General features: G+C 41.0%; 1 protein-coding gene across 12 annotated transcripts in view; it reads left to right on the forward strand.

Annotated features, from left to right (window-relative positions):
- Positions 1-15,028, forward strand: part of FLT4 (fms related receptor tyrosine kinase 4) — a 350,628-nt gene extending 335,600 nt beyond the window's left edge. For 10 of the 12 annotated variants that reach the window (XM_056516982.1, XM_056516985.1, XM_056516984.1 and 7 more), the window contains 8 exons: positions 4,231-4,353; positions 7,848-7,959; positions 8,807-8,906; positions 11,098-11,203; positions 11,555-11,694; positions 12,866-12,986; positions 13,374-13,459; positions 13,915-15,027. In XM_056516982.1, coding sequence (XP_056372957.1) covers positions 4,231-4,353; positions 7,848-7,959; positions 8,807-8,906; positions 11,098-11,203; positions 11,555-11,694; positions 12,866-12,986; positions 13,374-13,459; positions 13,915-14,137 — 1,011 coding nt within the window. In that variant the 3' untranslated portion in view covers positions 14,138-15,027. Of the gene's footprint in view, positions 1-4,230; positions 4,354-7,847; positions 7,960-8,806; positions 8,907-11,097; positions 11,204-11,554; positions 11,695-12,865; positions 12,987-13,373; positions 13,460-13,914 lie in introns of all 12 variants that reach the window. The other 2 variants (XM_056516978.1, XM_056516977.1) reach the window with 1 other exon arrangement.
- The last annotated feature ends 1,866 nt before the right edge of the window (positions 15,029-16,894 follow it).

The raw sequence follows: 16,894 nt of genomic DNA on the forward strand, positions 1-16,894 counted from the left end.
TTAGCCTATCTGGGTCTTTCCTAACCATTGGTAGACAGACAATTTAAAGATGAATTTAGCATAAATGAGTGATAAAAGTGTCATTTTTTTTCTTACATAAGAGACTTGTTAAAAATTGTGTTTTGGGAGGGGTTGGCTTTGCAGCGAGAACCCTTCCTCCATCCCGGAATTTTTTCCCTCTTGGGTCGTGATCTAATTGATAAAGGATACAGTGACCACAAGGACAGAATCTGGAAGGGAATTTTTTAGTGATTTATATGCATTCATCGTTTTTTGGGTGGACTCATGTTTTCTTAGCGTAATGGTAATTTCCTATACTTAGAAAGTAATTAATGAGTCTATATTTTAAATTTTGGCCCTGAATAAAGGGCTCGCTGTAATGAGATATCACCGAAAGGGCTGCAGTCATTGGCCCTAGATAACCTTTTCATGTTGTTATGAGGGATTTTCTTTGTGAACCACCTTAAAGGGAAGTCCTAACAGATTATCAAAGTAATTTACCAATTCCCTATGTCTGAGTCTATGCTGCACTGGCTTTACTTGTCCTCAGATGAACCCAGTGTTCATATTCCAACAGGGAATCTAGGGAAATATTTGTCTTAAATGAAGCCATTTTCCCAGTAAAGGTATCGGTGTAAATCTATCTTTCTTGAATGACATAACTGGAAGATAAAGATCAAACTTTCCTAAACTTAACTCAAGAACGTTCCCTAATGTGATGCTTTACTTTATGCTTATTAGGGAAGAAACAGCGACATCTTGTGTCTACTGCTTGATTTGCATATTGAATACCAACATACCATAAATCTTTTATTAAAATTTTAAACATACCAATAAATAATTACAAACATAATATAATGAATTTTAAAACCAACACCATAACATAAAATACAACACTGGTCCAACCCACACTCATTCCTCCACACAAACAAATATATACAATATTTACAGACATTTTCCTATAATACCCATAACATACTAATAAACTATATACACTAATATTAAATGTGAATTCCCTGGCCCAGTTGCAATGTCAAAAACCAAATAATTATGCAAAACCCAATACCAAAATGAATAATAATATTAACAATAATAATATATATATCAAATAATACAAACCAAGATAAACTAAATAACACCACTTTTTTTTGGCCCTGAGCTGGTCCCAGTATTAACATACTGTATTACATTCTCATGCCTGCCTTACTTGCCCCTACTTTGTGTTACATATATGTCATATAGGTAGTTTTATATGTGTTAAAAATAGGTAGTGAAATATAGGCACCATGCACATAGGACATTCTAAAAATGTTTGTATATAGTCCAAGATTGCACATTGTAAGTGTATCAGACCTATTGGCAACTGCAATATAGTGTACCTATAGACACAATATAGCAGTGTTTTTCAAACAGTGTGTCTCCAGCTGTTGCAAAACTACAACTCCCATCATGCCCGGACAGCCTTATGCTAGGCATTGTAGTTTTGAAACAGCTGGAGACACACTGTTTGGAAAACACTGCAATATAGATAACTATAGTAACTATAGGGGACACAGTAGTCGAAGCAACGACAAGGCTGCATAGTCCTTAGGTGTACCTGCCACATCAAGTCTTGAGGCTCCTGGCACACAATGTCCTGACTAGAGATGAGTGAACCAAACCTGAATCTGGGTTTGGGCTTAAAGGGGTACTCCAGTGGAAAACACATTTTGTTTATATTAACTGGTGCCAGAAAGTTAAAAAGATTTGTAAATTACTCCTATTTAGAAATCTTAATCCTTCCAGTACTTATCAGCAGCTATATGCTCCACAGGAAGTTGCATTTCTTTCTGGAATTCTTTTCAGTCTGACCACAGTGCTCTCTGCTGACACCTCTGTCCATGTCAGGAGCTGTACAAGCAAATCCCCATAGCAAATCTCTCCTGCTCTGGATAGTTCCTGATACTGACAGAGGTTTCAGCAGAGAGCACTGTGGTCAGACAGAAAAGAACTCCAGGAAGAAATACAACTTTCTGTGGAGGATACAGCAGCTGAAGGATTAAGATTATTAAATAGAAGTAATTTACAAATATGTATAACTCTGTGGCATCACTTGATTTAAAAAAAAATTTCCACCAGAGTACCCCTTTAAATTTGCAAAAAATGTTGTTCGGTGTGTTTTCAAACCTTGCACGGTATATTTCGACCAAACCTGCAAAAAATCATCAGCTACATGGCAGAAAGGAGTTGAAAAAATTAGCACATGACCTAAAGGAATTCCAAAATGCCTTTTAAATAGCTCTTCCTCAAAATGAGGAGGCAGTATTGGAGTGATGTTAGAGCCTCTATAAAAAAAAAAAACTATTCATATAGCTTCAGCAGTCATTTTAGAGATAAAAGGTGTTAGAAGAAGATTTCTGTGAGGGGCAGTTAACAACGCAGATAGAAGTAGGACTAAACACAAAGCAACATCACAAACACAATAATTGTAGTTAAAGCTGCGACTGCAGAAAATGTTCTACGTCTGTCAGTGCAATTTCTGTTAGCAAGTTGAGAGTGCCAGATCTTTAGGTACATTAATTGTGAAAAAGCAATACATAGAGGGTTTCGTGTCACTTTTGAGCACAGTCGGTTTAATCGCAAAATCATGTGTGCCAGTTTTTTAAGGTACATTAACTATTGTGAAAAAGCAGTGCATAGAGGGTTTTGTGTCATTTTTGCACACGATCTGTTTTATCACAAATTCAAGTGTGCCAGTTTTTATTTGTGGTACACTAAGATTTGTGAGAAAGCAACGCATAGAGGGTTCTTGTCACGTTTTGAGCACTTTCCAGTATCCTAATCCTATTGATGGGATCCTTTTTGACATCTTATAAAGAAAAAAAAATTGCTACTTCACTTTCCAGGTCCAACACCCGTTGCTACTCACAAAAAAGGGATTCTTTTCGGATCACTTGGGAAAAAAATATTGCTTCTTTCAATACCTCTATATTAACCCTGTAAGGCATCCACCACCAAAATGGATAATTTGTTGGTCTTTAAAAAAAAATTAAAATAAATAAAATAAAAAAACATCCCAAAGCCATACATGTTTCCGTAACTTTGACATAAATTTTCCTTAAAAACAGCTCAAAAGTATACTCCTAGGGGTAACCTTACAGAGTTCTACAGGGCTTTTACAGCTTTTTAAAGAGTGCTATGCATAAGTTTTAGGGCTATTGGTAATGTTTGGGATTGGACAAAATTAGTTAGATTCCTACCCAGGGCTTCGGTGATCGTGACGTCACTCCCCCTCCATTCATGTCTATGGGAGGGGGCATGATGGCTAGTACACAACCGTCACGCCTCCTCCCATAGACATGAATGGAGGGTGCGTGGCACCTGTGCTCGCCAGTCATTCAGCACTGCACGGAGTTCGCTCTGTGCACCGGATGACTGGGGTGCCACGGCAGAGATTGCTCGGGCCCCAGCGGCCAGACCCCTGTGATCAGACATGTCATCCCCTATTCTTTGGATAGGGGATAACATGTCTAGCAGCGGAGTACCCCTTTAAGTTCAGAAAACCTGCCAATCTAGACTTTTAAAATGGCTTATCTCTAGTCCTGACACAATTGTTACTTACAACGTCTTTACCTTACCTGGCATCAGGACCTGTGCACAGGGCCCTGAAGACAAGATGACCCAGGAGCAATGAGAAGGGAGTTAAGGCCTGGACTTTATTATTTGATCTGGCATCTGGTTTAGGGGTCTGGGGAGTTATGCCCAGAAGCACAGAATGTGCAAAGAAAAGTTTGGCATGGGACTTCATGCTCTTGGGTGAGATTCGTCCATTGTATCCTACTGTATTGTCCTAACAAATCTATGAAACAGAAGCAACCAGTGAATTAATTTGCTCATCACTGTCTCCTGAGTTGATCAGCATAACAGTGGCAGCCAATGTGACTGTGTTATTAAGACCTGCAATATACAAGTATGCCCCGTATGTCATTTTCAGGTCCATGCATTGTAAATTTACTTGGTTGATAATCCAAGATTGATGCAACAATCTAAAAGTTCTTGGATTCTTTCCCAAAATGCAACATCATATTGTATTAAAAAATGAAACCCCATGAACAGAACCATAAATGTATAGAACCATAGTTGGTTGCCCTCAGTATACTGTATACTGCTGTGACTGTATAGTAGGATTATTTTGTCCTGCAGAAATAATATGTGAATGATTATAGTAAAATTCTTTTTTTTTTTTTGCAGTGCATTCACAGAGACTTGGCTGCCCGGAACATCCTGTTGTCTGAAAACAATGTTGTAAAAATCTGCGACTTTGGTCTGGCCAGAGATATTTACAAAGATCCTGATTACGTCAGGAAAGGAAGTGTAAGTTAATGTCTTCTTGACCAAGATGGGAGACGTAACAAGTATTATTTTTAGTTCTTGGATCAAAACACAAAAACCTCACCAGGAAATGGAAAACTGCACAGAACGTTTTAATTAGGAATCTCCTCTAATGGGAAACAAAGTGCTAGTATTAGTGTATTAATAGGATCAGATTCTGCATGGTGGCACATGTCATTCTGAAGCATTGTTCATATCCTTATCTTACGATCGGGAATGTTTGATAAGACAGTCATTTGGTACACCATAGATTGGGCGTTGTTCAGTGCAAACAGAAAAAAAGCAATATAAAGTCTGTCCTTAGTAGAGGAGAATAAGCAGAGATTTCTGCATGATGCTGTTCACACTTTGCAAAAGGACATTAAAGCCATGAAAGATCTGACAAAGCTGTCCTCGGGCTGTGTGTGGTATTACAGCTTTACAGCTTTGCTCCATTTACTTTAATGAAACTGAGCTACAATACCACACACAACCTGAGGACAGGGGTGGTGCTGTATTTTGAAGAAATTAGCTCTGTTTTTCTACTGCTCAATATCTCCTTTAAAAGTATTGATAAAAGGGAATCAGGTGGAGACTCCACCATTCTCTAGGACAAAGGGCAGAAGCATTCATGTGGCTGTGAGGTCACAACCCCCGCAGCCCGCACCCAGAGTCCAGATCAAAATGTTCCGAATGCTGGGGCAGTGGAGTACCCCTTTAAGTACGCAGCATACTTCTCCTCACATTAGGTTGTCAGCATAGTCCCCCCCCCCCCCACATTAGGTTGTCAGCATAGTTCTCCTCACATTAGGTTGTCAGCAAAGTTCACCAAAATTAGGTTGTCAGCATAGTCCCTCCCACATTAGGTTGTCAGCATAGTTCCCCCACATTAGGTTGTCAGCATAGTTTCCCCACATAAGGTTGTCAGCATAGTTCCCCCACATTAGGTTGTCAGCATAGTCGTCCCCCCCCCATTTGGTTGTCAGCATAGTTCCCCCACATTAGGTTGTCAGCATAGTTCCCCCACAATAGGTTGTAAGCAAAGTACCCCCACATTAGGTTGTCAGCATAGTTCCCCCACATTAGGTTGTCAGCACAGTTCCCCCCACATTAGGTTGTCAGCACAGTTCCCCCCACATTAAGTTGTCAGCATAGTTCCCCTCAAATTAGGTAGGCAGCATAGTTCCCCCCACATTAGGTTGTCAGTATTGTCCCCCCACATTAGGTTGGCAGTATAGTTCCTCCCACATTAGGCTGGCATAGTTCCCCCACATTAGGTTGTCAGCATAGTTCCCCCACATCAGGTTGTCAGCACAGTTCCTCCCACATTAGGTTGTCAGCACAGTTCCCCCCACATTAAGTTGTCAGCATAGTTCCCCCCCCCCCCCCCACATTAGGTTGTCAGCATATTTCCCCTCAAATTAGGTAGGCAGCATAGTTCCCCCCACATTAGGTTGTCAGTATTGTCCCCTCACATTAGGTTGGCAGTATAGTTCCTCCCACATTAGGCTGGCATAGTTCCCCCACATTAGGTTGTCAGTATAGTTCCCCCACATTAGGTTGTGAGCATAGTTCCCCCACATCAGGTTGTCAGCACAGTTCCTCCCACATTAGGTTGTCAGCACAGTTCCCCCCACATTAAGTTGTCAGCATAGCCCCCCCCCCCCCACATTAGGTTGTCAGCATAGTTCCCCCCAAATTAGGTAGGCAGCATAGTTCCCCCCACATTAGGTTGTCAGTATTGTCCCCCCCACATTAGGTTGGCAGCATAGTTCCTCCCACATTAGGCTCGCAGTATAGTTCCCCCACATTAGGTTGTCAGCAGAGTTCCCCCACATTAGGTTGGCAGTGTAGTTCCCCCACATTAGGTTGGCAGCATAGTTTCCCCACATTAGGTTGACAGTATAGTTCCCCCCACATTAGGTTGGCAGTATAGTTCCCCCCACATTAGGTTGGCAGCATAGTTCCCCCCCCCCCATTAGGTTGGCAGTATAGTTCCCCCCACATTAGGTTGGCAGTATAGTTCCCCCCACGTTAGGCTGGCAGTATAGTTCCCCCACATTAGGTTGGCAGCATAGTTCCCCCACATTAGGTTGGCAGTATAGTTCCCCCCCACATTAGGTTGGCAGTATAGTCCCCCCCCCCACACATTAAGTTGGCAGCATAGTTCCCCCCCCATTAGGTTGGCAGTATAGTTCCCCCCCCCACATTAGGTTGGCAGCATATTTCCCCCCACATTAGGTTGGCAGTATAGTTCCCCCCACATTAGGTTGGCAGTATAGGTCCCCTCACATTAGGTTGGCAGTATAGTTCCCCCCACATTTGATTGGCAGTATAGTTCCCCCCACATTAGATTGGCAGTATAGTTCCCCCACATTAGTCTGGGAGTATAGTTCCCCCCACATTAGGTTGGCAGTCTCTCCCACAGACATACAGCCTTCAGCCTTATACAGTGTATGGCTGGAGGCTGTATGTCTGTGTACTGCCCCACTTCAATGTTCCGGTAACTGGGACATCCTTGTGTCCCGAAAAAATTGCTCTGGTTCTCCCCGCCCCCTGGATCCGCCAATGCACTGATTTAATGGTGGGATTATGCTAATACACAGCAGCTAATCTGAACAATTAGAGCTGGATAATAAAGCAAGAAGAGGGACAGTGAGTGGAAGAGTGAGCTTTTGAGCTTTTAATGGGGAAGGGGGGGGGTGACTAACTTTTGGGGCCATCTGAGGCTGCAATCTGGGGGTGGGGTCAACTGAGATTAAAGTTGTGAGATTAAATGAAAAAATTAGACGCTAAGGTACTGATGAAAGAATCTTTTCTTAAAGGTAACCTGTCACCATGAATATGCTATCTAATCTATCAGTATCCCATTATAGAACAAGAGTAGCTGAACAGAGTGATATATAACTTTGAGGGAAAAGATTCAACATAATGTGTAATTTCTTGATTAAAATGTCTGATCTTTGTACGCTTAGGGGTCTAGTGAGCAGTAGGTTGCAAGTCCTGTTGAAGCTTTTTCCCGCAAAGATATGTATCCATCTGCTCAGCTCCTCCTGCTCTATTACATGATGCCGATAGATTAGATAGCATTTTATTGGTGGCAGGTTCCCTTTAGGGGCAGCTGTGGCTTAGGGACTAAAGGAGTTTCTAAGGTTGTGAAATACTACCATGGGAAGCTCAGTGGGACTAATGTATAGTGTTGTTTAGGTAATGTATAGTTTGTTGTCTAGCTTTCCTTCTTCTTCCCTTCTCTACATGAGTGAGAGGGAGTTATTGTGCCTTTTCCATTTTGAAGTGTTGGACAGTATATGTATAGTTTATGTATAGTTTTAAAGAAAAACCTCTAGAATTTCTGCACTTTTTTTTTTTTTACAAAGCACATGACAGATCTAGTTAAATGCAAAACCTCATAATGATCAGAGGGAGGTCTGATCTAGGATTTCATATTCCTCACAGGATTCTTTGTTTGAATGCTAATGTATGGTAATTTCTTACAGGCCCGTCTCCCTCTGAAGTGGATGGCGCCAGAGAGCATTTTCGATAAGGTTTACACTACTCAGAGTGATGTCTGGTCCTTCGGGGTGCTGCTATGGGAAATCTTTTCACTTGGTAAGTCAAGTAATGGGGACTGTTTTATTTCACATGCTGGATTGTGAGGTTGTTCGTGAATGATTCTATTATTGTTCCTTTTCACAGTTCCTTATTTGATGGTCGAACTAGATGGAAAAAATTTATTGGTGTTAAGTTGAGGTTGCTAATTTTTATATAACATAGAAAATAGATTATTTCCTTTGGGTCTAGGAGTTGTCCATATTGGGGCCTACTAGTCAGTGCTGGGACAAGCCCTATTGGTCACTATGGCAGTGATTTCAGGCTGTTTTATAGGCAGAATGTTTTCAGCCTGTTTATTGTATTTGGACTATTGTGTGGCCCATTTTTTTGAAGCATTTTCAGACAAATCTTCGGCTATAGCCCAAAAAACGACTCTTTGTAAAAGGCTAGGTTCACACAGTGGCCCTCATTTACTAAGCTCTTTCCAACAGATTTTGTTGTTTTGTTTCTTTGTGGCTCTGTACACTGTTCTTTGTACACTGTCTGTAACATGGCTGCACCAGCATGCGACATAGTGAGCCAAAAAAAATCCAGAAAACCAACCAAAATTTAAAAAGACTACAAAAGGGGATGACAACAAATTTGCATATCCATAGAATAGGGGATAAGGGTCTCATAGCCTGGGGTCTGACTATTGGGACCCCTGCAATCTTCTCTAGCTCTGCCTCTAGCATTGTGCAGGCACTGTGGGAAGAAGGCAGAGTGCCCACAGCATTTGCTCAGAGAACTCGCCGGAGGTAAATAGTAGCAATGCAGGATGCATGCGCTGGACCTGTGTGTCAATCACACAGTGAAGTAACCCTTTAAATAACTTACATGATGATTTTTATCAATTATAATACAGGGGCCTCCCCTTATCCCGGAGTCCAAATCAACGAAGAATTCTGCCAACGTCTGAAAGAAGGAACGCGCATGCGGGCACCGGAGTATGCAACATCAGACATGTAAGTGAAGTGTAACATGTAGACATCAAACCTAAGCGAATAACACTCCTGAATCAGTCACAAAAGATCGCCCTGTTCTCATGAACTGGATTTGGACGTCCGCTCACATTTCTGCAGCTCTTTCAATAATCACAATTCAACTGGGTCACAGATATTTTCATTTTGATAACCATCAGGTTAACCTTTTGTTGGCAACTTCTGAGAAGACTGAAAGCTACATAACATTCCACACAACTATTTGTAGTGTTCCTGGCAGCCATTCATTGAACCCCCTCAGTGGTCAGGAACCCGGTTATTACAAACCATTATCATGCCAAGCCTACTGCTTTGTAAATTTCAGGCCTGAAAAGTTTCTTATCACAAGAGACACTTTCCGATATTTATCCCAGGCAGACACTTTCTAGTACTGCAAGCCAGCAATCATTTCCTGGGGAAGAAAATCACTGAGCTCCAGAGAACAAACATTTTCTGTTTTTCTCTTTTCGTCAATGAACAGGCAAGATATTCATTAAGGCATCTTAATCTAAGCCCCCTCCTCATTATTTACAGATACTAAGAGAAATTAATACATGCTTGAGAAAATAGGGCAGGGTCTTGGCTAAGTAAACCTATTTTCCAATACCATAATAGGCAGTTCTGAGCTTATAGTGGGGGGACGATTTCAGGACCCTCTTCTATCAGCACAAGCAAACAGCCAGTGGACAAAGAATATCTCACTCCATAAATTACAATGATGGCCCAATGAGTTCAACAGGCAATGAATAATGATTCTGTTCCCTTGTGGTGCTACTGCAGGGAAGCGAACACTTATTCCCCGATTCTTCTGCCTATCACAGTTGATCGCTGGAGGTCCCAGCAGGGGACAGCTTGTGAACACAATGATGACATTTCCAGTAGTGTTTTTTTTATTTGTACAGGCTAGAACCGGGTTAAAGAAAATAAAAACTGTACTTACCCTAAATTCAATGACAGCCATTCCAGCATTACCATCACTCTGGTGTTCTGGTGTTCATGTGATGCTGCAGCCAATCACTTGCTTTAGTGGTCCCATGGCATATATGCAGGAAGAAGAAGTTCAGTAATTGGTTGCAGCATCATACAGTAGCTACCATAAAGTAGAAAAAAACATTTCTGGTGTAAAGAGTTATAGAGATGTTGCCAAGCCCCAAGTGCTAAGAGCATGAACGCCTTCTCGCTCCTCCCCCCCATCCCTGTTCATGCTTAATTGACAGGCAGGGCTCAGCTTCCAGAACTGTGTTTTCCAAATCTCATTCCTGTGTGGTGCATACAAACTGTGCTCAGCTATGAGATTTGGAAACAGGGCTCGGCTTCCAGCTGACTGAAAATCAGCTGACTGAGGCGTCCAGCCCTCAGCCCTTTAGGGGCTCTTTACACCAGAGAAAGAAAGCACAGACAGATATATAAAAGGTACCATGTGTCTCCTTGTCTAACACCTATATAGCAATCACAGCATTTTGGAATTAAATATTTCCTTTAAAACTACTAAAAACTTCTTTGATATTTTGTGCGGGTTTCCCTGACAATAAGCTGTAATTGTTGGAGAAACCAAACAGCTAGTGAATCATTTTTCTGCAACACCACTGCCTGGAAGAACAATACATAACAAAGATATTTTAACTCAATGTGCTATGCATGTAATTCATGGTACAGTAAGTCCTCTGCCGTAATGAATGCTCTTTGTAGTCATGGGTGTAACTATAGGGGCTGCAGAGGTTGCTATTGCACCTGGGCCCTTAAAGGGGTACTTTGCCCCTAGACATGTTATCCCCTATCCAAAGGATAGGGTATAACATGTTTGAACGTGGGGGGTCCGGCCATTGGGACATTAGTGATCTCCTGGCCAGCACTGCAGTGTTACAGGCCCAATATAATAAGACCTCTATTTTAAATGACGCATGATAGTTGGGGGCCCTTTACAGATTTGAATTGGGCCCAAAAGCTTCAAGGTGCACTTCTATTTGAAGCCGCTATCCCCTCTACGATGGTGAGAAGGTGATACAGACTTTGGAATGGAATGTTTTAGCGCTAAAACTTAAGCTATCAAGAGGTATTTACAGGACATTTTAAGCCATGCTTTGTCTCCTATATGACTTAGCAGTATAGTAGGTTCACTAGTCTTGTGCTGCAGTGCCATGTATTTACAAACTAATAGATGTTTTTTTAATTATAGTTATCGGATCATGTTAAGCTGTTGGCATGGAGATCCTAAGGAGCGACCAACATTCTGTGACCTGGTTGAGATTCTGGGTGACCTTCTTCAAGAGAATGTACAGCAGGTATGAGAGTCATGGTCATGTGAAGTATGAAGATAACCATCAATTCACTCACTGAGAACCATTCAGTTAACAAACAAATGCAGAAATACAGTTATAATGTATCATTCAAAATCTGCTGAGTTCTGATGTCATTGTCTATAACTTATAATCACTGTATAGAGTACCACCATAGCATCTTAATGACCTCTTTAGGTCCTGATTGTAAGGGCTATGACTACCACACAGTGATTGATGTGGATGAATTCCTAAAATGTCTTTAGTCAATTGCTTAAATCTAAACACAGAACAAATAAATGTCTCAGTATAAATATTAGATTCGTCCTTATCATTGCAAACTCATATCGCCTACAGGAAGGAAAGGACTACATCCCACTCAATGATTCCCAGAGCTCAGAGGAAATAGACTTGTCCCAGTCACCAATCTGTCCCCAGAGCAACTCAGATGAGGAGGAATGTGACATGAGACTGCACTGTCATAACCTGGCTGTGAGGTAAAACAATGTATAGTACAGGTAGAACCTGAAATGAAGCTGAAACTCCTATTAAATACAGCTTTCTTTAAAGTGTACCCGTCATTTGCAAAAATGTCTGCTTGTCCGCCTACACTTTATTTTGTCTCTGCACAGAGACACACAGGCAATAGCTGCAGGGATAGCATTTTTTCATCCAAGAATACACACATTTTTGAACCAATGTATATTACATATATACATGTAATGTTATTATCTATTTTATATTAAAAAAAACTTTTTTTTTGCAAATGACAGGTACACTTTAAGTCCTTTTTTAAGTTTTTGTTTTTTTTCTTTGTGGAGTCTGGTTGTGTCTTATTTTTCAGGTGGAAAAAAGGATCGGTCAGTGGAAATCAGTTGTAAACATGCTAGATTCTTCTCTCCCCTAAAAGTTAGGGAGCCCCATATAAATTAGCACGTTGTCCGGTCCTGCTGAAGTTTTGACAACTTTTCTCTGATGTGTCTGTTAGCCTTCAAAACAAAAAAAGGTGTTATTCTTAATTTCCCCTGCAGAGGCGCTGCAGGAAAAATCAAACACTTTCTGCCATGTTACCATAGAGATAACAACTGATTTCTCAGTGCTTCAATGCCACCCACCCAGTCAGCTGCCACTATTCACTTTCTATATTTTGATGCCTTTGGGGAAGATTTATCAAAGGATTTAGACAGTTTTTTCCTGTCTAAAATTTGCCGCACAGAAAGTCGCAGTCTAAATACATGCAACTTTTTTGCAACTTTTGCTTGAGAGAATTTTTAGAACATGATGCATTCTAGTCTATTTTAGACGGAAAATTGCATTGGTGCTGAATTTATCAATAGCGACTTTTCAGCCAAAAGTCGCATCGGCCAAAAGTACGCTGAAATGTCAGACCATGCTGGAGCAGGTTTAAATATAGTCTAAACTGTACACCCCGAAGTCCGTGTGCCGAATTTATCAAGAGCTGTGTGACTTTTGATAAACAAAGGGCACAATAGACCAGCCTAACGCTCTGTAGATTGGTCTATATGGATGTGGGAAATAGACAACTTTGATAAATCCCCCCCCTTTGACTGCTTTTTTGCTTCGCCAATTTGTGAATATTATATAAGAAGCCCATTAAGATCCTTATACAACAATTTTTCCATTTTTGTTTTTATTTTGTCCATGCAGGTATTACAACTGTGTTTCTTTTCCTGGCTGCTTCACTGGAGGCAACCAGATCCGATGTCCATCAAGACTGAAAACGTTTGAAGAATTTCCAATGACAAATGTGGCGCAGAAAGGTCACCCAGTAAGTTTAGTTATTGGAGATTCCCTACCTCATCTCTGGAATATAGTTTAGCATTGTTGTAAACCCAGGGCTCAAGTCCTGGGGGGAAAAAAGTGTAGGAACCCACCCGAACTAACTTTTCCACTCAAAGGCTGGTCCTACAGGACTCCTACTAATAGAAACAGTGTTCCTGATGTGGAAAAAGTGCAGATACTCTGTTCCCATGCGTTCCTGCAGGACTTGAGCCCTTTGTAAACCGATTACTACAATGAGATACCCTAAACCGGCATATGAACAGAGACTTTTCATATAGGAAGGTCCTACCCTGAGTGACTGTATAGTTTATGCTTTTTGTGTGCTGTCAGTGTCAGTCACCAAACCAATGGTCCTTTGGATAATTCTTTGCAGGACAATCAGACAGACAGTGGGATGGTACTGGCTTCAGAAGAACTGGAGAGGATAGAGAACAGACACAGAACAGACGGCGTGTACAGGTGATTTGCACGAATGTTCACTATCCATTCTTTTCTATGACCTTTTAAAGGGGTATTCCAGCCAATAACACACAAGTATAGCACTTGGACAATGAACTGGGCACTCCATTCCGTCAGTAGACTTGGAACCAGATTCTCGAGATCACTGGGAGTCCAACTGGCCATATACTTATCCCCTATCTTGTGGTATTGGCTGGAATATGTTTTTAAATTTCTATTTATGCTGTAAAAATGTAGTTTGTCCAAGGAGGACAGCCCCATTAACTCTCTTCTTGCCATTTTATTTTGGAGACCACTGATTTTATCTTATTTTAGTCTTTGGTGTTGTCAGGGTTTTAAATGAAAGCTTCTGGGCCCAGTGCATCTTTAACAAAGGTCTCCCCTTTAATATGAATATTAAAGATTGCTAAGCTATTATATGTGTTTCACTTTGTGTTTATCTGCTTCCTCCACAGCAGTAAAAGTTCCCATAGAAATAAGGTAACTACTACACCAAGCTGCTCCTCTCTCCAGAACAGGAGTCAGTCATCATATGCGTCTTATGGTGGAGGGCAGACATTTTACAACAGTGAATATGGAGAGTTGTCAGAACAATCGGAGGGGGATAGCTTCACACCCCCTGGAGGCTCTGGCAGTCCTGACCTCGTCCATGCTTCTTTCTTCTCTGATGAAAACTGAGGAGGACCTTACAACTGGAACTAGGCCCAAAGCCACCATAAAGGCCTAAGCTTTGTTTCATCATAATCATAAATTATAATATCTGCCTTATAAAAAATAAAAGAGGAATAAGGCCCTCAATGGCCTCTGAGTAACCGATACTCAGGACTACTCTGCTTCTGCAGAACAGAGACTGGAGAGTTACATAAAACAAGTACCAATATGGACAATGTGAGAGACGTTAACATGTCCTGTTTTCCCAGTGCTCAGAATTCAGACTTGGACACAATATTACAGACGTCATTTTAATTCCATGAGAAAAAAAATGCATTCACAATGTCTATATTCAGTATTTTTGTATCCTTTCTGCGAATTGGTCATTGCTTTTGTCATGAAAATAATAATAAGATTTTGTTGTATACCTTACCTAAAGCTGCATTTGTAAGCTGTAAACTCCATAATGTTATGTTGACTGTAAAGGACGATGTACTATGAACATATCTACCAAAATTCTATTAAAAGGATGACTGGTAGATCCCAATGTAATATTGTAATAAATACTTTATGAATAGCTGAAGATAAAGTAGATCTCTCGCTTAAAGATTTTATCCAGCCTTATAAAACTGATGCAAAATCAATATATGTAACTTTATGTGTGCACCCATCATTGTTGACCTTCCATACGATCTGTCACTCAAGCTGCAGAGTACTACTTGTTGGCGGCATGTAGAACTTTTGCTAAGTAAGAAGTTGCTTCAGCACTATGGTAGGCTTATAATCGTTCTCTTTATTAGCCAAAATCTTTACGAATCATACTTTATCTTACATAGCACAAGCTAAAGTGTTGTGTAAAATGCAAGACATATTTTATCCTTAAAGGGGTACTCCGCCCCTAGACATCTTATCCCCTATCCCCAGCGATCAACCCTGCTGCACCCGGCATCAGGTGCAGCGCCAGAGGCCCATTACATCATGGCCACGCCCCGCTAATGACGTCATGGGCCGTAACGCCCCCTCCCATAGACTTGCATTGAGGGGGCGTGGCCATGACATCACGAGTGGGGGGTGTTCATGGCGTCACAAGCCTCCGCCCTGCATCGCCAGTCATCCAGCATGGAGTGAAGTTCGCTCCATGCACCTGATGTCTGAGGTGCAGCAGCAAAGATCGTGGGGGTCCCCAGCGGCGGGACCCCCAAGATCACACATCTTATCTCCTATCCTATCTCCTTACTCCATACAAATTATAAATCTGAAGGCCTTATTAGAGTAGGCCAGCAATATTATTTCGGCAGGGGTCCAACTCCCAGCACCTTTATCTTTTAGCTGTTAAAGTGGCCATGGCACTCATGCAAGCAATGTGTACCTTTGCTTCCCCTTGCATCACTGTGTTATTAGTAGTTGTAGGTACTGCAGCATTGTTCTGTTTTTGTAAATGGGGCATCGCTGCCCCCACCCCCACCCCATCTTATATTGATAACCCATCCATCAATTTTATAGGGCTGGATAAACTCTTTAAAGTGAATGCTCACCATTTAACATTTTGTGAAAAAATGGTTGATAACTACTTTAAAGGGTTATTCCAGCTTGTAAAAAAAACTATCCACAAGATATGGGAAAGTGTCTGAACACTGGGGGTGCTACCGCTGGAATCTCCAGAATGGGGCCTTACCCTCCCCGCTGAGAGCTCTGCTTTCCCCTTTTCGAAACAATCTGATCTCAACAATGACAGGCCGCTTAGTTAGTCACTGGTAACAGCAATGTACCACCTCACATAGACTGTGATTGGCTAAGAGGGACGTCACTCCCAAAACTAGTATGTCTCGGACGATGGGGGGCGGAGGGCTCAGTGGGGAGAGTCAGGCAACATTTTGGGATCCCAGCAGTTGGGCCCCCATGATCAACACTTATCCTCTATGCTGCAGATAGGGAATACTTTTTTACAAGCTGCGATAACCCTTTAATTTTAGAATCTACTCGACCTTTAGTTCAAAACAGAGTCTGCCCCTTAAACTTTGCCAAACTAATATCTTTTATTTTTCAATAGGGTTAATAATATCTATTTTAAGGTGTAATTTTCCGTATTCCAATCTTTTCAATGCCCTAAAAAAAAAATGATGCTAACCCTGTTTGGCATCTAGGATGTGACTCATTGAACTTCCATGGCAGCTCCTGTGATCTTGGACACAAACCCTAGCCGATTATTCATATCTTTTCTGTCCGTCACATAATTTCAGTCCTATTAGTTATAATTACAGAGTCGGGTTATTAGTGTCATAATTATCATAATTAGTCAAAACTTTTCACAACTTAATTTCCTTTTTTAATTATAATTAAAATTTATGCAACCGGATTCTGCCCTATAACAACATTATATTTATAGTGGAATCAGTACCAGAAAAAGCCAGAAATACCCAATCTAAACTAGGACTATCTTGTAAATCCATTGTAATCCATTTTCAGGTTCAATGTATTCTTTATTCTAGTAATGAGGTATAGACCACTGAAAGAAATTAATTGTAAGGATATGTTCACAGTATTTTTGACCATCTTAAATTTTTTTGTCTGTTTTACAGCCCAAAACAACCCAAAAAAAAAAAAAGAATTATGTGGGAACATAGACTCCAATTTCTCCTTCATAACATTTTACACACATTATACTTGATTTAGTGAATATTTCCTATGTAGTTTAAAGTTTTCTTTGTCCTTATGCCAGTATTATCCCATGCCAGGGAGTGGGGCAAAAAAACTCTTTTACAATGTTGTAGGATCCTTAAAGGG

This window comes from Hyla sarda, chromosome 4, assembly GCF_029499605.1.
Source record: "Hyla sarda isolate aHylSar1 chromosome 4, aHylSar1.hap1, whole genome shotgun sequence".
NCBI classification, from domain to species: Eukaryota; Metazoa; Chordata; class Amphibia; order Anura; family Hylidae; genus Hyla; species Hyla sarda.